The sequence below is a fragment of the Equus caballus genome, chromosome 16, assembly GCF_041296265.1.
Source record: "Equus caballus isolate H_3958 breed thoroughbred chromosome 16, TB-T2T, whole genome shotgun sequence".
NCBI classification, from domain to species: Eukaryota; Metazoa; Chordata; class Mammalia; order Perissodactyla; family Equidae; genus Equus; species Equus caballus.
Window position 1 is genome coordinate 34,380,945 of NC_091699.1, and position 23,166 is coordinate 34,404,110.

A 23,166-nucleotide genomic window follows, 5' to 3' on the forward strand; every position below is an offset into this window, starting at 1 on the left:
CAGAGCCAGAGAAGCCGCCAAAGCCCTGGGAAAGCGATGGAGACGGGCTTTTAACTTTACAGTGTTTCATGACGTCTTAGTATCATAGACAGAAAAACTTTGTCTTTTGGCTTCAGCCAGGCATTTCATGACACACATTAACTTTAAAAAGCCCAATGGAAAAATTGACAGCGCGAGATCCCAAGTCGATAAGCTAGCTAATAAAGTCAGCGACTTAACTGTTAGCCAGGAGGCTGACCTTTTAAAAATGTGCATTTTCTTTAAAAAATACTTAGCTAGAGAGGCTCGCGTGCCTTCTTGTAATACAGCGGATGTATTCTTGAAAAGTTTGGGTAAATTCAATTTTCGAATTTGGCTGACTTCACACCAGGGATCTGTTCTCTGTATTCAAGCAGTCTTCATTTTTTAAGTTTGGAGGTAGCCAGGAAAGAAAGGGAAGATAAACCTAGGAGATAATATTTGAATATTTGAAACCTAGAAGATGATACTGAAAAACTGGAAGAGAATATGGTATTGAGAATGTTTGATGATATTTGAAGGAACCTTGTACTTCATCTGTTTATGATGCAGAGCATTGTGGTAAATGCACATAAATCTAGGTTTGTGTATTAGCTTAATAGATTTTGGGTGCTTGGGCTTCTCACAGGCGCAAAGAGATGTCAGAGACATTCGTGAGTAGTGGGTGTGATTTCGCTTGGAAAAATAAAGATGCATGTAATTTCCAGTGAAAGCTGATAGGGGACCTCAAGCACACACCCCTAGGAACGTCTGGCTTCCCAGAAAGGGTTTTCCTTATGAACGGCTCTAGCCTCTGGGAAGGCAGTTACACCCACTTATGTCATTTGTCCCTTAAAATTTTGTGCGTGTGGGCGGGGAAGGAAAGAGATGCTGATAACACTAAGGTAAGCTGTTTAAACAGATGTATTTGCTTAAAGAGAAAACTTCATTTCCTTCTTCCTCCCCTTTAAGGGGGAGACAAATAGACAACTGTATATTGCTCTTCTGTAATCCAAAAATGTACTTGCCTAAAATTGCCCTTCTAGCTACGTTCTTTAACAACATCAACAAACCCTGATCGTTCTATGTCCAGAGGTGTGTTGCTGCAAGTTTTTTTTTTTATCTTTTGGCATACGTTTCTGTAACATGAGGTTTGTATGCTGTTATTTTCATTGATTGGATTATGTTAGAGAGTGAATTGTCAGAAGTGAGGGTTAAATAAGCCACAGAATGCCTTGATCCTTTCCTAGTTCTGGGAAACCTCTAGACAAGAGTGATTAGAACGGCATATAAGAACTCAGAGGGAAGGGGGGTTTTGTTTGTTTTTAATATTTTAATGAGTGTTTGTTGTACTCTGGAAGTAATACGTTATTGGAGGTTTCATTTCTGAAGAGTCTGAAGTCACTGGTGTAGAATTTCCTTATCCCTTTATCCCAGTGAAATCCTCGCTTGTACCTTCTGCCAGAAAGACAGGCTTGGAATTTGGCCACCCTGTTCTTGTGACCAAGAGTACTTTTTATGGGGCTGTGTTAAAATAGTTATTTTCCCTCTCTGATCACAACGTTCCTCTCAGGGTCCTTAGGTGTGGGCATGAAGTGTGTGAAATCACTCAGTGTCCAGTGTAGAATCGTTTCAGAGTGTTGCAAAAGGAAATTGATCACAGTATCAGATATGGTTGGTGGTTGTGCCATCGTTCCCATAAATTCTGTTGGGTGACGCGTTCAATCAAAAAAGTGTTCGTAAGATGTCACTAGTTTACATCTTTCATATGTAACCCCAAAGTTAATGAATTTTAAAGCTGCATCATGCTTTTAATAAACACCCTGTATTTTGCAGTGGTAGTTCCACAGGAAGCTCATCTGAAAGTGGACATTTGTAGGGCAGAGGGGTACAGGTGGAGGTGATGGGAGAGGCAAACAGTAATCCGTGACCAGAGGGCCACTGGTGGACTTTGCAAAGCACTTGAGGAACAGAGGATTCCAAATTTATCCACTAGATTAATGTGTCCCTCACTTCTTGTCCCTTTTGCCGGACTTGTTTTAACTGCTACAGAAGCAAAAGTCTCCGTGTCCTGCCTCAGTAGAGTGTGGTTTTCCTTTAGTAGAATTTTCCTCCCTGGTTTCACTGGGAGACCTCCAGCCTCTGAGTGTCTGCAGAGCTGAGCGTGCGTTCTTGCTGCGTTTCCCGCTCCCTCTGGGTCATGATTGATGAACCCTCTGCCCTTCCTGGAGTGCCTGGTGCCTCAGGATGTGAGGGCCACGATGGAAAAGAGATGGATGGGGCAGGAGCGCCTGGCTCAGAGGCACCAGCCACCCTGTGTTCCACAGAATGGCTGGGCTTTCAGGAGGTGAAGATTAAGCTGTGTGCTGGGTGGTGCCCGACAAGGGCGAAAGGGCCCTATTGTGGAAGTGATGAGTTTCCAGAGTCCTCTCAAGCTTAAGGACTCTCTGAAAGGGCAAATTTGTGATCCCCTTTCGGAGATGATAAAGTAGAGGATAGGTGACCAGACTTCTGACCCCTCTCCCCTCCTTTCCCATTTCTATGTCACCGCAAAGCGCCTTCTCTAATAGCAAAACCAAATGGCAGCTGTAGGCTCCTCTTCCCTGCTGGGGTGGTCATGGGTGGTGTTCCTTTTGTGGCGGGTTTGTGGGAGGGTCAGCCTGTGGCCAGCAGCTCAAATTCCCTTTGTAAAGTATCCGCCAACTGCAGGGCTGGTGCAGCTGGAGTGCCTCCTTTTAATTAAATTAATTAATCTTTAGGAGTTAATGATGCACATACCATATTTAACAAGAGACTATTAAGGAAAATTTGTGGGCTTCCCCTCAGTACCACCCCCATAGCCAAGCATGAAACTACTTACATAAAAAAACCACATCACACCCAACTACTTTGTCTCTTTTTAGCCAAAACGGGGTTTTGGTAGGAAAAACAGATCCTAGAATCTCCTGTTTTAAGGGATGATACAGAAAGAAAATGCTGATTGCTTTCAGTGATGGTGTGCTTTCTGACCATTTTGGTCAAAACTTTAAGTGGATGAACAAGGAGATATTCTCTTCCTGTGGAAATCAATTTTAATGGCCGTGTAGATTAACGTTCATGAGGGACCTGGCACTGGGATGTGTTAAGGTTTATGTAACCCTTGACTTAACTGCCTGGTAGGTTGTAGATCTGACAACATGGGGCTACTCTTCTTGACTTGGTCCTGAAACCATTTGTGTCTTGCGCCTCTCCGTTCTAGGATGTCCTGACTTCTTGGCTTTTTTTTTTTTTTTTTTTTTTTTTAATTCCATACCCTCCTGACTATTTTACCTTTCTGGCCTTATTTCCTGGTGCTATTCCTCAAAAACCATGCTCTTCTACTCTTCTTCCAGGTTAAGCTAAGGTCTTGCATTTTCTAATAAACTTTTCTCATCACAGCTGATCTTCTCTGCTCTGAATGCCATCTGGACTCAATGGTACCCATACCAGAGATGATAAATTCACATGCTTACAGGGGCTAGGCAGATCCTGCAAAAGAGCAAAGAGGTCCTGGGTGAGACAATAGGAGCAGTAAGGTCTGTGGTCAAGTGGAGTACTTGCTAAGTAAATGTAGCTGATTGCTGCTATCGGGAATGCTGGTCCAGTGATTATTTTCAAGAGAAACTGGAACTTTTTTTTTTTTTGGTGAAAACTTTGTTTCTCCTAACACTGTTCAGTTAGAAACAAATTTCCCTACAGCCCAGCTTGGGCCCAGGGACCACCAGTTTGCAACTCCTGGTCTACCATTCACAATCTTGCCATATTCCCAGATCTTGCCATATTAGAGCCTTTGGCTGTATTATTTGGTCATGAGTCTTATCTGACCAGTAGATTGTAAACTCCTTAATCTCAGGGACTAGATCTTATCCTAACTTGTATCAGAATTTATCACAATGCAGTAGAGATTGCAGACACTCAATAAGTATTTGTTGAATTTGACATCTGTTGGGTGTGAGAGGACAACGACCTAGACCTGTGTTCAAATTAACCACAAGGGGAACGAGATGTGTGCACTATTAAGGTAGAGAAACACATAGAAGACCTAGGGGATTACGGAGGCAGGCCTGGTGACTTCTCTCCGATGATGTCTTAGGCATTAGAACTCAGAGGCCCACACTGATTTCTATAGCTGATTGTAAGGAGTGAAAAATAGGCAGTGACTGTGGGATCCTTTTATAGCTAGTGTGTATTATCTTTTCTTTTGAGATGCTTGTAGGCCTCATTTGCATAGAGAATTATCTATATAACATTTTCAAAAATTGAAATGACTATGACTCATTACCGACTGTCTTAACTATAACTGACCAGAAGCTTACAAAATGAGCTGTACAGATCGAATTGATATCCGAGTCATTTGCATTTGATTATTTGGAGGACGTATTTCTTTTGAAAGCTTCAGTTTAGGGATTATACTGGCTGTTTTGCTTATAAAGAAAGATGGCAGCAAGTACAGAACCTCCTCCTGAGTGGGAATTCTTGGGTGAGGATGCCAGAGGAATGATTCTAGTTGAAGATGCAATTTTATCATTCTCAATATAAGCCTTTCATTTGTATTATCAGGCTGTTCAGTTGTGGGTTTTGGTTAATGAGGGGGGAGCATCGCAATATAAAAAAATCTGATATTCTAAATATAAAAAGAAATTTATTCTCATACAAGCTTATAATGTGGGTGTAGGGAACATAATGTGGTGATTTCATTGAAACCTGATGTGTACTACACGTAATTCCTCAGATGGTAAAAATGCAGCAGAAACAGCCTTAAAAGCTTAAAGGATTAAATAACTTTAATAAGTTGTATGTTCTTCCTCACTTGCACCCCTTGAAATTTGAAAGGACGGATCACTTTTTCCCAGTTAGTCCTAAGCAAATGACTCCTTTTTTAATGGGTGGCTAACAGTGTGGTTTCTGAGGTTAAGAAGAGAGGTACAGCAGGAGCCCACAATTTCCCGAGAAACACGAGGTTCCCAGGCTAGTCTCGGGCACCCCACTAGTGCTCAAGAGTTGGGTCATTGGATTGCTTCACACTTTTATTTCCGGCTGTATTATTCAGTTTAGCAAACATTTGAAAGCTTAGAAATGCAAAGTACCGTCACATTCAGGAGTCCAGACAGGGTTGAGTAATGGGAAATAGGCTGGCCTAGAAACCAAACTGAAAAGGAAAACCTCATTCCGCAGGGGATGCTTGTCACAGATTTAGGACCAGTTCTGTCCACCTTGAGTTATGATTCCTATTGATGTTGAAAAATACGGCCATGCGTTGTGCGTCTCTTTCTAGCAAGAGGTTTTGCCTGTATTGTCAGTGGTCTGTGAGCAATGCTTGTTTTTTGGATGAAGTGCTAATTATGTTGTCTAATGACGTGGGGTTATTTCCTCACCACAGCTTACTCAAAAGTAAACGGAACTTTTTATCCCTCGGCTTCCAAGGAGTCAGTGAATTATTGTTTGCCAGCTTTGAATAGCCTTTGCCAAGTCTGTAATATGTGGTTCTGGTTGTAATCCAGGAAGATGCTGGTCAGATTATGTAAATACCGATTAAGCCTATAGAATTACACTCAGAGGGCATTTTTATTGAGTGTCCTCCTAGTAAACTGAGTTTTCAGAGGCCTTTTCCTCTGATGGGATGGTTAAGAACTTTGTGTGCTTAAAGGATGTGGGCTAATGCTGGTGTCCATCCCCTGCCACGTTTTCAACAAAGCTCTTGAATTATTGGGAAATTCAAATTTATTTTTAAAATCCAAATTTCTTCTGTAGGTGCCATTTCACATTAAATATTTGTTGATTACTTCAAGATTTAGAAATATTTGTTGATCACTCCTTGATTTAGATACAGCACAGTTTAATAGAAATTTCAGTGATGATGAAAATGACTTCTGTCTGCATTGTGTAGTACGGTAGCCTCTAGGCACTTGTGGCTGTTGAACACTTGGAATATAGCTAGTGCAGCCGTGGAACTGAATTCTTAATTTTATGTAATCTTAATTAGTTTAAATATAAATGTCAATAGCCACATTGCTGGTGCTACCAAATTGGACAGCACAGGTTTACATAATGGTGGGGATTTTTCAGCTATTTAAAGACATAGCTCTTCTAATTCTGTAGGATTGGGCTAGGGGATTTTGTCGGGAAAAGTGTTCAGCAAGCAGATCATTGTCATATACTGATCAACAGTTTGCTTTTCAGACACACACAAAACCTGGATAAATCTTGAACTGTTCTCTGAAGAGGTGCCTCCTGTGTGTTCTGCAAAGGGTGGGCTGGATAGTCATCTTTCAGCAGCTTAGCTGAAAGAATGTCTACGGCCGGGCTCAATTGTTTGCAGCTCTGCACGCCCTTTGTGCAAGAACAGGGAAAATTTGTGTTATGACAATGGCTGACAAAATGTTTAATGAAAGCTGCAATTGGCAGTAACTAAATTCCCTGAGGTTTCTTTCCTCTCCTCTTTGCTACTGAAAGGTGCAGAAATGCTTTTGACAGCATCTGTCTTGCTGACAGATGAATTGTTTTGACAGGAGAATCTGAAACCTTCAGCTGAAGACACATTCAGATGTCGGGCCTGGTAAGGGGTGATTGTGTTTGTAGAAATAAGTGAGATGCTTTAGATTTGTGTGCATGTCAGCTGCCACCTGAAAGAAAGGCCTTATTAAAGGTTTTTCACTGATTAACCCTTTGATTGCTCTTTAGGGCCGGGATGAGAATTCACACCTCTTTCTGCACCATTCTTGGGCTGAGTAAATCTATTTCCTATTGAGAAATGAGTGCTGTCAGTAAGCATAGGAATCAAGGGTTTAAAAGAAACTTTAAAAATTGTGCTGGAAAAAAATAGTAAACCAATGTTCATAGCAGCATTATTCACAATAGCCAAAAGAGGAAACAACCCAGATATCCATCACCTGTTAAAGGGATAAACAAAATGTGACATACATACATACATACATATATATATATATATATATATATATCTCCCCATACAGTGGAATACTATTCAGCCACAAAAAAGGAAAATGAAATTCTAACACATGCTCCAGCATGGACAAACCTTGAGGACATTATGCTAAATGAAATAAGCCAGACACAAAAGGACCAATACTGTATAGTTCCATTTATATGAAGTATCTAGAGTAGTCAAATTCGTAGAGACGGAAAGTAGAACAGAGGTTGCCAGGCCTGGGGGGAGGGGAGGATGGGGAGTTAGTGTTTAATGGGTATCGAGTTTCAGTTGGAGAAGATGAAAATGTTCTAGAGATGGATACTGGTGATGGTTGCACAACAATGTGAATGTACTTAATCTCACAGAACTGTGCACTAAAAAATGGTTAAGATGGTACATTTTATGTTATTTACATTTTACCACAATAAAAAAAATTATGCTGGAAGTTTTTCTTCTTGAAATGAGCAAACAAGGAAATGTCTCTGAGGATTTTATTTTACATTATATTTGTCAGGGAGAATACACTAAATATTTCCCCCATTTTCTGATAAAGCAATAAAGCATTTCCTGATGATCAACAGTTTGTCCCAGGGTTCAGGACTAGTCACTTTTCAGACTTAAAAACTAGGCAGCTCTGTGTCCGAAAGTAGAAGCCATTCCTAGAGACCCAAGCTTCAGCTGCTATCTTCTCTGTGTTGCTAGTAGGCGCTCCGAGAGGAGAATTCCCCTTTAGAGCCCGTCTGCTGACACTCGTTTGTTGATCCACGGCTTTCTTAGTTCATTGAAAGTCGAAGTTACTGCATCCAGGCTGACCCAGTGAGAGCTTAAATTTCCACTTACAAGTATCTTCATCTCTATTGCTACTTATGGGAATCTCAGTGTTAAGTCCTGATACTGTCTGGCTTTTTGATAAAACTAGCTTATGGAAGACTTTTCTCAAGCAGCCTTATCTAAAAAGAAGAATTTGTATATTTTTGAAATTTAAATAAATTTTGCCTGCCCTCTAAGGGCAAGATGGATGAAGGGGTGTCATGATTTAAAATGCTTTTATCCTAATACTGAGTTACTGAAGAATTCCCTCATGGGGTGGGAATTGAGCAAAGTAGTTTCATTCCAGATAGTTCAAAACGGAGCCACCAGTTAATTGCCTGAGACTTGGATCCTGTGAGCCCCAGCTCCACCCCTGGCTACGTCTGTAAGCCAGAAGCAAGTCATTCCTTTTGAACCTAACAGCCTCTGGAGTCAGTGGCCTAGAAGAGAGGTTGAAAACTGGTGGTCCTCAGGCCAAATGTGGCCTGCAAATATGTTACATTTGGCCCATCCAGGGTTACTTTTCTTTTTAAGAATTGGAAAGATTTCATGTAAGAATTCAGAGTTTGAGCTTCTCTTGAAAACTGAGAAGACTAGTCTGCACGGGTCTTGTTTGTAGAGACAGGAGCCAGTGCACCTTCCGATGGCAGACACTGCCGTGTCGGCTTCATTCCACACCTGGCAGGGTGACCATCCATGTTAATTACTTCCTTTCTAGGCTCTTGCCTTTGTGGTTTCTGAGTCTTTCTCTGATGTCTCCTCCAGCTCAATAACTCCCATTACCTATGATGATATAAATGTTATAGTCATTGTAAACTCACATTAGCTGTTGACCAGGAACAATCTTTCCATCTCCCTTTTCCATGTTATCATATAATATGCTCAAAATAGTAGACAGTTTCCACCTGCCCAGTCCTTTTTATGTTGTGGAGGAATTCTCTCCATTTGTGGGTTTTCTTTTCCAAGTCTAACCTGTTGATTTCTACATACCCGATCATAAATACTCCCAAGCGCAGACAAGCCCACACTTGACATCAATATGTGGTTTAAAAATTACCGCCTTCAGTTTTTATAGTAGCATAATCTCTGGACAAATTGCTTTTAATTCAGGCTGTGCCTTGAACACGGATGTACCATTAATTTCCAGTGTAGTTTGACTTTTATTTAGATGAACGTCTTGAGTTGACAGTGAAATGGCTATCAGCTCTAGGTTAGCATTGATTCGAATGTCTCTGGAGTAAGTTTCGAAGATAGTTGCCACTTATATGCCGCTTAAGAGACAGACTTTAAACTCGTGATTTGTAGTACAGTTTATGGGCAGTAACGTCAGTGGAGTTAATAGCTGAGATGAAAATTGTTAACCTCTTTGGCATACACAGGCCCAGGTCTATTTTGGTGGCAGGGAGCAAGCTCAGGTTTGCTATTGCACATCTCTGTGGGTTCTGTTCCTGAAAGAGTAAGCTTGTCTTGGTTGAGGGTGTCGTCTGAGGAGCTCAGCTGACTCAACACTTCCCCGCTTGCTGCCTATCTGCCTGGAAGGGTAGAGCTGAGGGGGAAAAGGGGAGAGATGTAATTCTGAATGGTTGTGACAGAGGCTGTCATCCTCATGTGCAGCTTTCACTGCCTTTCGTTAACACCCACGTGATTTCCTGTGACTGTGGCTCCCCTCTCCTGTGATTCTCATTCCCAGTGTTTATTCATTGATGGTAGGAATGCCATGTTCTTCTATAGCCTTATGATGAGGATCTTACAGTGATCTTACTTTATAGATCTTACTTGATAGACTTTCTGAACGGTCCCTTCAGCTTTGACTATACATCTGAGCAATTTTTAGTCTTAAACTCTTGTTTAGACCAGAGCATCTCAACCTCTGAATATCACTGTTGACATTTTGAACTGGATAATTCTTTATTGCTAAGGGCTGTTCATGCATTGTAGGATGTTTAGCAGCACCCTTGGCCTCCACCCACCACATGCCAGTAGCACACCCCCACCCTGCTTACCTCCAGTTGTGACAACTAAAAATGTCTCCAGACGCTACAAATGTCATCCCTGGTTGAGAACCACTGATTTATAGACAATGAAGGGTCAGCCTCCTACCCCTCTTTTCTTTACTACTGCTTGATATTGTGTGATGCTTTAGTAAAACATTAATTGAAAGAATAGCCTTGGACTTGATATGGTGCAATGTATTTGGACCAGCGTACACTAATGTAGGTAGAGGACTGGCTTACCTTAGAATTTCTTTAAAGGTTGCTAAGTGGCGAAATGGTATTGAATTGAAATTCATTTGGGTTTAGCCAACTTCAGATAATTTGAGATTTTCATAGTGATTTGTTTATGGATGCAAGTGGGGAGCAGGTATGTCTGTATATCTCAGTATCAATAAGGTTACTTAAAATAGTGCTTGAGATAGGGGTGTTTATGAGAGAGAGGACTTGAGTCTTTTTGGGGGGGGAAGTAGAAGATTCCTGAATTTTGAGTGTAATGCTGAATATTGATACAATTGTTTCTTGTTTGTTTGTTTTCTCTCCCTTTACCAGAAACCTGAGTTACAACAGACTTTCTGAGATTGACCCTGCTGGTTTTGAGGACTTGCCAAATCTACAGGAAGTGTGAGTGCTTTTCCCCAAACCTTGGGGCGGTCGGGGGATGGAGAGCTCCTTGGGAAAACCCTCTCATATTGCAGCATCGCTCACTCCCCTGGATCAGCAGTCTAAACTTGTTAGAAGAGACATTTGCCTACGGCTGTCAGTGACAGATTGTACTGCTTCCTTAGCTCTCCTTCACTGCAGCCGCTCTCTTCTTCCTAGGCTGTCTGTGATGGGTGTGTTACACTCCCATAGGTATGGAGTCACTGGAAATCACATTGACATGGTGGGGTGCAGGAGAGTCCTCTCCCTTGTGGAAAGCCTTGTGGACCAGCTGGGTTAACACACTCGGCTGGTCCTTCCCCACAGTTCCCAGGGAGTTAAAGGCAGGGGCATAGGATGCCAGCCCACCCCTTCTGTTTCCCAGGAAACAAAGGTATAGAAGAATGGACAATAGAGGCTTACCTTTCCCCTTCTGCCTCCAAATGGACCTAGGTATTACTGCCTCTGGAACGCTAGGCTTGCTGCCTCTTCCAGTGTCCTTTAAATCAGGCCTCAAACTTTTCTTCTTCTTCTTTTAAATGTAAAGAATTCTGCTTTTCACATGGATTTTAGGATTATCAGGAATTTTAGCTCCATAGGAACTTTAGAGAAACTTTGATTATGAGTCATGCATGTCCACCGCAGAAAATTTGGAAACTATAGATATAACCACTGTGAACATTTAGTGAAAAATACAGATATAGTTTTGGGATCAAACTGGCTAGTTTTAAAATCTATTTTCTACTTATCCTTACATTTTTGATTACTTTAGCATGTAAATTAAAATTTTTTTAATATCCTGTTTTAATTTTATAAAACTGCCACACATAAATATTCCACAACTCATTCACCAAGTGCTTCTGTTGTTAGATATTTTTATTAAGCATTATTAGGTAAGTGCTTTACACATTTTAGTTATTATACGTAACGGATAAAATCCTTGTTTGTTATTCTTTGACTTCATTGTCAATGATTTATGTAAAGGAAATTTAATTTTATCGGGTGGTACAATTTGCAGAATACTTGCATTCCCTACCGCCATCTCCCAATTCTCCAAATTGGTGTTTATGATTTCTGTGTCTGCTTAAAAAGGTTTAAACTTGCAAAGTTGAAGGAACATCAGAGTTAGAAGGGGCCCTGGGAATTGTCTAGGGCCCTCATTTTCCCATGGGGTCAATAGGCCAGTGATGGGGGCAAGGAAGTTGGAAGTGGGTCACTGTGTAAGTTCTGCTAGGACTGTCATAATAAAATACCATTGACTGGGTGACTTAAAACAACAGAAATTTAGTTTCTCACAGTTCTGGAGGCTGGAAGTCCAAGATCAAGGTGCCAGTAAGGTTTGGTTTCCTCCGAAGCCCCTCTTTTTGGCTTGTAGATGGCCACCCTCTTGCTGCCTCTTCATTCACATGGCCTCTTCTCCCTGCGCACGCATCCCCGATGTCTCTTGTGTGTGTCAAGAGGTCCTCTTCTTAAAAGGACACCAGTCATAGTGGGCTAGAGCCCATCTATATGACCTCATTTAACCTTGATTATATCTTGAAAGACCCTGTCTCCAAATATAGTCACATTCTGAGAAACCGAGGGTTAGGACTTCAACGTGTGAATTTTACGAGGACACAGTTTAGCCCATCACTGTCGCCCAAGATGATAAACCAGTCTATCAAGGACCCAGTTGGGTTCTTAACCCAGTGATCCACGCTGTCTTTAATGCTTATGGTGAGATGAGAATATTCAACTTTTATGTGTTTAAGTCTCAAAGCTTAGTGATTTCCTTTAGAATTAGACAAAATTAAAATTAGGGTATTTCTTCTGGCATCATTCAATCTTTCATTTAACATTTACTTGTGTATCTGCCATGTGCCAGGCACTGCTCTGGGTGCTGGGGGTACAGGAGTGAATAAGACAGACAGACAGGGCTGGGACTAGGGTGAGGCAAGTGAAGTGCTAGCCTCAAAATTTAAGGGGGTGCCAAAAACTCAGCAGTCAAGGTAAAGGATATTTTTTGAAGAAGATGATTAGCTCTGAGCTAACATCTGCCACCAATCCTCCTCTTTTTGCTGAGGAAGACTGGCCCTGAGCTAACATCTCTGCCCATCTTCCTCTGCTTTATATGTGGGACGCCTGCCATAGCATGGCTGGACAAGCAGTGCCTAGGTCTGCACCCAGGATCCAAACCAGTGAACCCTGGGCCACCGAAACCGAGCATGTGAACTTAACCACTGCACCACTGGGCTGGCCCTAAAGGATATTTTAATGCAATTAAAAAAATCAAAATGAATGCAAAAAAAAAACCCCACGATGAGCAAAATATAAAAAGTTTAAAGACAGGATCAGTGTTGCTGATTTTTCCTTTGGCCTTGGGCTCCAGTATGACTTGACATGGCACTGTTGCTGATCCTGTCTTAACATGAAAACTTTGATATTTTGTTTATCATGGACTTTGTTTGCATTCAGTTTGAGATTTTATAAGCATTGTGTTAAACTGTTCTCCATCTTGGCTCCTGAGTTTTTGCTGGCCCCTTCACTGTCTCACCCCATCCTCACCCATCCTGGCTCTGCAGACAAACCACTCGTCTCACAGAGCTTACATTAAGATGGGGGAAGATGTGCACTGAACCAGGAAACCACTGAGTCTTACTGGTGATGAGTGTTCAGGTGGGAATAGAACAGGGTAATGGGAGGATTTTTTCTCTTGTAATTTTGGAGGGGTGATAAGGGAGCTGGGCGATCAGGAGATGACAACTGAACAGATGTGAATGCTGTGGACAGAAAGGACTGCAAATAATACAGGGCCTCAAGGAAGGAACAGGCCGAGGGCCACTATGCCTGGCATGCATGAGGGGTGGGGTGTATGGCCAGGGCCTGGGTCCTATAGGGCTTGTGGGCCATGTTAGGTTATAATTCCAGCCATCATTGACACCCCCATCAGTTGGGGGTGTGGTAGATGCTCCCATGAGCATTTTCGGTGTTGTTCTGTCTCACTCTCTGGTTCTCTTTGTTCTTTCCCTTGACCTCCAGCCTTTAGTCCTCTACTACTTGGTGCTTTTTGGAACTTATCCCCCACCCAGATCTAGAACTGAGAGCATCTGACTTCACCAGTCCTTCATTGGGGATGCTGATTATGAGTCTTAAAAATAAATTTCTCACATAACAGCCACAGCAATCACGGCAGCACTGTGTTAAATGTTTGGTGATACTATCGCATTTAATCCTCATGCCAACTCTTTGATATAACTTATTTTCTTTACAATCGTTTTCTCCGCTTGACAGAGGAGAACACGAAAGCTCGGAGAGGTTAAGTAAACCTGTGTGGTGTTATGTGGTTAGTAAAACTGAGAGTTGAACTCAACTCCACTTCATTCCAAAACCAGTGCATTTAACCCTGAATTTGCACTGCCCTAACTTCCCCCATCCCTTATCTTAACCTATAACATTCAACTGAAGATTTAAAAAAAGGTGGAAAATCCAGTGTTTATCTTCTTGCATACCTCTCCCTGCACCAGTGTTCTCTTTCTAGGTACAGAGTATTCCTCTTATTCCTCCAGACCCCTTGTCCAAACTTTCACTAGCCTGCAAGCCCAGCCCTCTAGCCCCTCTCCTAACCCCGTCTTGTGCTCTTTCTGTTTTGTGTGTGACTTCTTCCTCCTGCTAATGCACTCATGAAGGTTGACCATAGCTGGCCATTGTGCTATGCACTGTACTCCTTATTGTCACTTCCACCTTTTTCAGACAGCTGAAGGAACCAAGGCTGAAATTGCACAGCTAGGAAGTGGGAGAACCGGGCCTGCCCACTCCAGTCTAACTCCTGTGCTCCTGTCCCGTGCTCTCTGTGGCAGCACCACCTTCCTGACTGTGGGACTGGTAAAGACAGAGATTGCATCTTATGGATACAATATGGTGTTGTGAGAAGAATGCACATTTTGGTAGCAAACAGATGTGGGTTGAGTTCTGGTTTTGCCCCTTATCGATCTATGTCCCTGGACAAGTTATTTAGCTCCTCAGTGCTTCTTTTTTTTTTTTTGTCTTAAAGATTTTATTTTTTTTCCTTTTTCTCCCCAAAGCCCCCAGGTACATAGTTGTATGTTCTGCGTTGTGGGTCCTTCCAGTTGTGGCATGTGGGACGCTGCCCCAGTGTGGCCTGACTAGCAGTGCCATGTCCGCGCCCAGGATTCGAACCAACGAAACACTGGGCCGCCTGCAGCAGAGCGCGCGAACTTAACCACTCGGCCACGGGGCCAGCCCCCTCAGTGCTTCTTTTCCCTCTTCTGTTACATGGACATAACATTATTGGTATTATAATAATTAGAGATGATGTCCAGGGCCTTGCATGTGGGAAGGGCTCAGTGAATGTTATTTCTCTTTTCTGCTGCTTTCAGAACCGCATGCTCTGCAAGCTGGGTGCATTGTTAAGAAACAAATCCTTAAGGGCCAATAGGTTGAACCTTTTACCACTGTGACTGCCTCCAGTCCCTGGCGTCACACTGTGGGATGGACAATACAAATTCCCTGGTGCCCAGAGCAGTGGAACTTCACTGATGAAGATCCAGGCCTTTCTCTAAGGAGATTCTAATATATTGTGGAGGCAGAAAGAGGCTGTCAGGAGCGAGGGGTGGAGAGATCAAGAAGGATATTGAAGAAAAAAAAATCATAGTTGACACACAATTGCTTCTAAATTAACCGGGCTTGAGGGTTTCCCGGGAGCTGTCAGTTCTCCTAAACCCTGCACAGCCATCCGGGTCTGGAAACCTCGAAAAGAGGGGAACCACAGGCTGGCAAAGCGGCGGGCAGTGGTTTTTCAGCAGTGGTTTTATTTTGGAGGCCCAGAACCACAGAGCATCGTGGGCCAGTTGCAGAGAGAAAGCGAGCCGGCTGGAGGCCCCTGGAGGACATGAGGACACTTGTGCAGCTGCTGCCAAGCCACACGATCTCCCTTGCCCACAACTTTGAGGAAAGCCCACCAGGGAGGGCCTCTAGCCAGGGGTCTTGGATGGCGAGCCTCCTCTATTAATAAGAGGGGCTATTTATACTGTCCTTGCTCAAAACTGTGCTGGGGTCACGTTACTGCTGCCTGGCCCAAGAAGGCTTAATGTAGGTGCTGCCGTGTGCTTTCCAGGGCCATTGACCTAGAATATTCTTGAAGGCGGCGAGGAAGCCTGCATGTGCCCTGCCTTTGGGTATTTATGGCTCACCCTCTTATGTGTCAGGTTTATGCTCCCACCAGTGCGTGTGTGGTGTGTTGGAGGGAGGGAGAAATAACCGGCGGGGCTGGGGGGGTGATGGGACAGGACTGCTTTTTGGCTGTAAATTACCACCACCTGTTGAGCATTTACTATATAACTGGCTTTTTCCTAAGCTGTTAGGTTTGATTATTTCAGCTGGATCCTGCCAAAACCCTATGAAGTTGGTACTTGTGCTATTTACACTTTTTTTGGAAGGGGAAATTAAGGCATGGTAAGCATAAGTGACATGCTGAAGACCATTCAATTGGTAAGGGGTAGGATTGGGGCCAAACGAACCCAGGCTTCTGATTTTAAAACCCCAGCTGGACAGTCCCCTCCTAATAGTCCCTGCTCTGCTGCTCTGTAACTGTGCCTCAGTTTCTTGTTTTAAGGTGGAGTTGATAATTTAGTACCTTCCTGCAAGGGTTGACACAGAGCCTGGCACATAGTAAACATTTGCCCTTATTGTTGTTTATCATTGTTAAAGTAACTACATCCTATATCATCATAGAAAATAACTGTGGCTGGACATCTGGTATAGAAACTATATATCAAAGAGTCTTGCCAAAGTAATTCTTTAGTATGCCTTATTTTCCAGTATATAAACACTAACAGCAGTGATTGATTAAATGGCCCTGACTCCAAAATCTGTGTTCCTACCTACTATTGACAACTTTCTCCCTTTTAAGAAACAAAATTGGCAGAAGTTCCAACCCCCCTGCCCAACTTTAACCATTATTAATTGTAGCCCTACTTGTATTTGGAAGCAATCAAAATGCCTACGGATAGCGGCCTGGCTAAATAAGTTATGGTTTGTTCATACCATTCATGCCAGCAGAGGAATACTCTGCAGCTGGCTAAAAGAATTATGGAGCTCTCCCAAGATATATTACTAAGGGGAAACTGTGGTACAGAACAGTCTGTATAATACACAAGCATCTGTGTAAAAGAAAAACATGTGGATATCGCTAGTAGCTGGCAGCAAAAGCTTCCTCTTGGAGGCAGACCAGAGGGCTGAAGCGCAAGGAATCTTTATTTTTCACTGTATATTCCTGATATTCTTTTTTGAAATGGTTTGCAATTTTTGCTGTGTGCTTACATCAGCTATTCAATAGATAAATATGGGGGGAAAACTGCTATAACTCAAAATTACTCTTTGGGTGTGTTTTTCATTGTTTGTTGAAGCCTAATTTGATTGAGATAATAATAAAGTACTCTGAAACATCCTTTTTAACATTTTGCAAAGTATAAAAACTTCCTTTAACCAAGCCAAGCAAATGGCAGCTTCAGAGAGATCTGAGGGCCCAGAAGGCCCGTGCTGGGAAAGGCCCAGCCCCAGGTGCTGCCCTGGGCTCAGGCAGCCCATGCAGCCCCCACTTTCCTTAGTCACACCTCTTCCAGCTCCAGGATTGGACCACAATTCACAGTCTGATGCAGCTGGGGCACTTTGGTCCTGAATCATCAGGAAAAGTTTCAGTTATAGAATCCAGACGTTTTAGAAGGATCGTTAGGGGCTTGGATGGAAGTAAACTAGGGGGGAGTGTGAAGGGTGGCAGACTGTGCAAGCCTAGATATTCAGATCTCATCAAACAGTATCCTCCATTCCTACAACTTCCTCGTTCGTGGAGACTGTGCTGAACTTCCCGAGGGCCCTTCCTCTCCAAGCTCGGGCCGTGCTATTTTTGCCCAGCCTATTTCAGTCTGGCAAGTTGGTCGTGTCTCAGCGAGTTTGGCCTCCGTTGCCTTCTGAGGACAGTGTTCTTCGCTTCAGCAGGAGACAGGGCGAACAAAGAGAAAGCGAGTACTGGTGGAGCTAGCTGACTTACGTTTAGCCAGTGGTTCTTTCTACGTAGAAATGACCAACAAGTAAGCTGGCCATGCAGTTCTTCTCCTTTGGGCTCCAGCTGTCCTCTTCATAAATCAAGCAGCTCTGTGAGGTCAGAGCCTGCGATTTCTGCCTCACCCTGTTGACTCGGGGCTGCTGATCCAGACATTAAATGCCCCGTTTATCTTCAGCACTGGTCCACTACTCCTGTAACACTCTGTTTCCAGCAGTTAAGATTTGAAATAATTATTCTGATACCCCTCTTCCCTATTCATTTATTTCTGTGAAATTCAGTGGTGCAGTTTGTCATGTGTGCAGTAGGGCTGGCCTGAGACCAGGCTCATTCAGCGCAAGTTCCCTTGCAGAGAAGTCCATACTGTTTGTTTCAGGCTTAAAATCAAGTCAGATCCTGTGCAGGCTGGAACACGACTACCACGTTGCCTAAGGGGTTATGAGCTCTCTGGCTTGGTGGCCTTTTCGCTTGTGGCTCTCCTCTGATTGGCAGTCATACTTGGGTTCAGCTCATGTCTATGCCTCTCTCTAGTTTTGTGGCCCTAAGCTAGTGACTTCAACCAAAACTTGACTTAAGAGAACTTACGTATAAGGTAGGGAATAGTAGTCATCCCTAGTACCTAAGTCAGAGTTATAATGATGAACTTACAAAGTATGTGTAGAGTTGGTGCTGCATTATAAAGAAATGGAGGATGATGGGTAAGAACCTAGACTTCCCGGGCCACTGCCACTTAACAGGTGACCTTGGTGAAATCACTTAACGTCTCAGTGATTCACTTTCCTCATTGGTACAAGGGAAATGTTCATGGGACCTGCCCCCTAGGAGTCTAAAGATGACCTCATACACGAAAAGCTCTTAGAGCTGTGCTTGGCATACACTATGCCCTCAATTAGTTGGCTTCTGCTGTTATTATTACTATTATTACCACCATCATCTGTGTTTGAGAATAAATCTCTAAAAAATAGAGTTCTTAAGCCAGCTGCCTTACTAGAAACAGGTTCCAGACCTTAGATTTTCTTGCTCTGATAAGATCTGAGGGTCTCTTTCTAGTAATAAGCACATTGATGGTACTATGAAAATTATTAGTAGAGATTCAGACTGATGGAGAGTTTTCAGTATCCTTGTACCAACATGGGAAATGGATCACAGCGGGGTTGGAGAGAGAAAAGGTGAAGCAGAAACAATCTGATTTAGGGAGCAGTCAGATAAGAGACTGTTAAAGTAATTAATTGTCTACTTCAACACACAAACAAGGGCCCTTTAAGTGGAGAAAGGATTTGCCACGTGATACGGATCTGCTTTCTCTCCGCCAGATGCTTCAGTCATGAAGCTATTGAAACAGGCATTCTGTGTCCCACGGCCCAGTAATTGCCAAGCTTCATCTCTAACTGGCTTTGGCACTGAAGAAAGCAAATGGGATAATTCAAGGCCTTTTCCTTTTTTTTCCCTATTCATTTCTATAAAAGATGGCATACAACCAGATTATTCTATTCAAGCAAATGCTGGCTGTATACTTGTATGAATACAGCTGTCGTTTCAGTGGCCTTGTCTTCAAACAGTAACAAGATGCTCTATGTAAGACATACTCTCTTAAGAAAAGGAGAATAAGATAACCCAGCTTGATCCCCTTGATTCTGCATCTCAGATAGAATTTCTTTCCAACTCATCACCCAGCAGAAAGCCTGATCACTGTGCTTTGGCTTTCTTAAGGATTTTTGGGCTCACTGCGCAAGTCTGATTTTTGGATTCTCCTCCCCGATTTGGAAATACATGTCCATGTAAGGAGGCCAGATTGCAAAGCCTCTGGGGGCAGACCAGGCGAGCTGTGTTTTGGTTTGCGGGCTTCCCCTTCCATTAAGAGATATGAACTATGGAAATACAGATTTAGAATGTTCGAGCGGGAAGGGAGCTTGGAAAACATCTCTGGTCTGTGGAAGATTTTCAAAAGATCTACATACAAAAGTATGTGTCTGTATGTATGTATTCCTGGAAAACGTGTCCGGAGCTGTCACCAGAATTCAAAGAAGTTGGAATCTCAAACAGATGAGTGTCTCCAAGGCCAGCTCCCTTGTTGTTTCACAGATGAGGCATTGGAACAATTGCCCCACATTGTCCCAGGCCCCTCGGAACTCCACGTGCCTGCGTGAGTCTCGGCCCTGGGTCCAAACAGGTCGCACTTCGGCAGAGTTAGAGCTGTGGTTCACAGACCACTGTGTCACAGATGTTGAAAAACAACCAGGAGGGGATGTTCTTTCCTCCTCAAATCCTCTTTTGACTGTTTCAGTCCACGAGGAGCGCTCTCGTTGATGGTCTTGGGGCCCTTTTGTTCTGCACTGTGCATCTTGGCCTTGGTCGCTATTCCTTGTTAGTCTTGATTTCTGGGCTAGATGAGAGACAACCCCCTGAGTGTTTATTTCTAAACAATGGGTGTGAAAAATGGTTAGTTTTTGTGACCTCCCATGACTTCTCTCCCTTTAAGATCTTGCTTGTAAATTCTTTATCTTTTATTCAGCATTACAGTATAGTCTTACTATGGTCAACTCAAACTTGTTTTTTTAATTTCCCTTGTATGTATATCATTTCAAATTATATGTTTTTTTAGTGATTTTAAATAATTTAAATCTACGAGTTTAAATGATTTAAATGATTAATTTCTTCTTCTTCTTACAGGTACCTCAATAACAATGAGTTGACAGCCATACCATCCCTGGGTGCTGCTTCATCTCACATTGTCTCTCTCTTTCTGTAAGTGGTGCCATTTTGGGGATCCTGGGTGGTGGGGTGGGGCCGTGGTATTATCTTGCTGACATTGGGTGGCAGGAAAACTCGTGTTCCTCTGTTTGCTGGTGAAGAGCAGCCTTTCTTAATACAGCCCTAATCATCATGACAGATGCCTTGCTTGCTGTTTTGGGATTTGTAGAATTAAAACCTGGCGCTTTTTGCCTCATCTCCCATTTAGGGGGAAATTGGTCTTTTTAATGCCCAGAGGCGTATAGATTTAAATTTCTTAGTCCTAGTGGTTAGTTAAGCTGCAATTTGGGTGAATAAGCTGGAGTGAAAGGAAGCTGTTTCAATTATAAGACAGTAAGCTCATCTTTGTGCCAACAAATTTGACAACGTGACTCAGTTCACTTTTATGGCTTTAAAAAAGAAAATACCCCCAGGCCTCTGAAATCAACATAAAAGTAAGGAATTCGTTGTCATGATGAAGTGTTAGACAACACACTGGAAATGAAAAGGGTATAAAGGGACTTAAATGAAAAAGGAAGGAAGGAAGCCATGGGGGATATTAGGTTGGAGCTGTTAAGCACCCTTGCTGGAGAGTCAAGCACAGTGAGTAACCCCCAGGTCTTCCACCATCAGGGGGAGGTGCAACTCGCCCAGAGGTCTTTCCAGATAAAACAGTCGTGAATCCAGCAATTTTCTCGACCAGATTTTATCAGTAGCTTCCTCAGGACAGCACCTTCCTCTTCACACTGAATTTCCTGTTTCCATTCCAGCTCTGCATATTTTGATTTGACGTTTATTTTGCTGGGGTTACAACTCCTTTTCTCACCTGTATGTATCTTTTCTTGACACTGAGGCTCAGCTGGCTGAGCAGAGGGACTACGCAGGAAGGTGCCATCCACACGATTGCTGCTGTCGCTTGCAGATCTCTGGTTTTTGTTGGCAACAGGCCTTTGTTCAAGAGGTGCTCCATCCTTGGGAAACATGGTCTCGGGCTTAACTCTTCTGAAGGCATTGTGGGGTTGGGCGAGCAGAGCTTTAGAATTGTGGCCCAGGTCCTTGTCCCAGACAGACAACTTCATCTCTCTGAACCTCATTTTCCTCATTTACGGAATGTGTTCTTCACCCGTTTTACACATGGGGAAAGTGGGGCCGAGGTTCGAGAGAAGTGGAATGTATATGAAGTTTCTGGCATCATGCATGACACATAGGTGTTTGACAAATGGTGGCCACTGCTTCTCTCTGGTGGCTAGTTGTCACATAGCCCCTTGGGCCTCGGCCTGATCTTATCTTTAGGGCCACAGGATTTGTGAGTCAGTCCTTGTTCCTGTGAAGTGCTGGAACGAAGGTTGTAGCCCTTTGTCCCAAGATGGACAGGCAGGGTCTGACTTTTTTTCCTATTGCTAGCCCACAGGCCTGTGTGTTCAGCATCTGGAAGGTGTCTAATTGCTGGATAAATTAAATGAGTTTCCTTTACCTGACACTAGTTAGGGATGTGATAATCCCTTGTATGTTCATAAAGCAAAGCACTTGAAGATGCTTTTAGCACCTTACTACTGAAGGTACAGTTCCTGGACCAGCAGTGTCATCTCAGTGCCGAGCTTGTTAGAAACGCAGAATCTCAGGCCTCATCCCAGCCCTGCTGGATCCGAAGCTGCTTTAACAAGGTCTCCTGGCCGTTTGCCCACTCATTCATGTTTGAGAAGCACTGCTTTCACTCCCCTTGCTCCTTGCTTGGTTGGGAAGCCAGGGCCACAGAGAACATCTTTGTGTTACTGGACAGGAAACCTAGGCTGCCTGAATTCCTGTAAGTTGCAAAATCGAGAGTTGGAATTGACACTGGACACAAATGCCCATGCCTTGCTCCTTTGTCTGCCCCCATCCACTGGGTGCAGGACTGTGGCAGGTGACTCTGAACCACTCACTGCCAGAGACGGGCAGGGCCCCCAGCTTGCCCCGAGGGCCTGTGGCCCTTTGAATCCCGCCTTGCTCTGCTGACTAAAAATACATTTCTCTTCCTTGGCCCAAGTGCCCGGAGCAGTGGGGCTGGTTGGCCTTGTTCCTGCTATTCCATTAGACAGCGTTAAAATATGTAAAGCAGGGGGGAAAAAAAAAAACACTGCCTCCTGGTTTTGATTCAGTTTGGAAAATGCAGGTTAGCATTGGCAGCCACCTCTTTGGCCTGAAGCTGGTCTCCATCTGACTTGGTCAATGATTTCTCTGAAACTACAGAAACTGAAGGGTCTTTATCTTCCTTTCCTCTGAGGGGCCTGTGTTCCCTGATCCTAAACTGGCTGCCTGGATTTAGTGCCTGCAAAGTTAGGTTAGCAGTGTGACATCTGGGTAACAGGATTAGAGACAGTTTTGCTATCATTCTTCATGCCTTTCTGTATTTCCCAAGTGGACCCTGAAAAGGACACAGGAGAAAATAATAGAGCGGGCAGTGAGGAGTGTTACCTTCCCACTCTGACCTGCGAAGACCAAGCATCTCCACCCATAGGATGGTCCAGTCGTTCAGGCTTCAGAGAGCATGTTTTGCTGAAGTGTCTGTGGCTTTGCAGAACCTTAGAGTTAAAAGGTGTCACATGTTCAACAAACATTTAGTAGGCACTTTCCATGCCCTTTTAGTTGGGGCCCAGAGGCCATCCCAGAGTGACCTCACGAGGATTCATTGCCATCCCATGTGGGAAGCCCCTGACACATTGTCTGAAAATGTGGTAGGTCAGTTAGCTCAAAAAATGTCCACATTAATAGTCCTTAGTCTCCAAATTCTTATTCCCTTCTCATCTCCCCTTTGTGGGCAGAAGGAAGCTAAGAAAAATTGTCAGTAAAGGGAATAGATGACTGAGGCCATCTGAGTTAGAGGAGCCAGGACAACTCTCTTAGGACAAGTTTATAGGCAGGTGCCTCAGGGAAAAGGGTGGACCAGGCATATAGCCAACTCTGTCTCTGCTGCTGTTGGGACCTGGGACACATCACCTTTGTCTCATTTGATG

The 23,166-nt window shown here is 43.4% G+C and overlaps 1 protein-coding gene across 3 annotated transcripts in view; it reads left to right on the forward strand.

Annotated features, from left to right (window-relative positions):
* The window catches only part of LRIG1 (leucine rich repeats and immunoglobulin like domains 1), a 114,821-nt gene that overhangs the window by 26,483 nt on the left and 65,172 nt on the right, over window positions 1-23,166 (forward strand). For all 3 annotated transcript variants that reach the window (XM_023620112.2, XM_070238653.1, XM_070238652.1), the window contains exons 2-3: window positions 10,297-10,368; window positions 20,114-20,188. In XM_023620112.2, coding sequence (XP_023475880.1) covers window positions 10,297-10,368; window positions 20,114-20,188 — 147 coding nt within the window. The remainder of the gene's footprint in view (window positions 1-10,296; window positions 10,369-20,113; window positions 20,189-23,166) is intronic.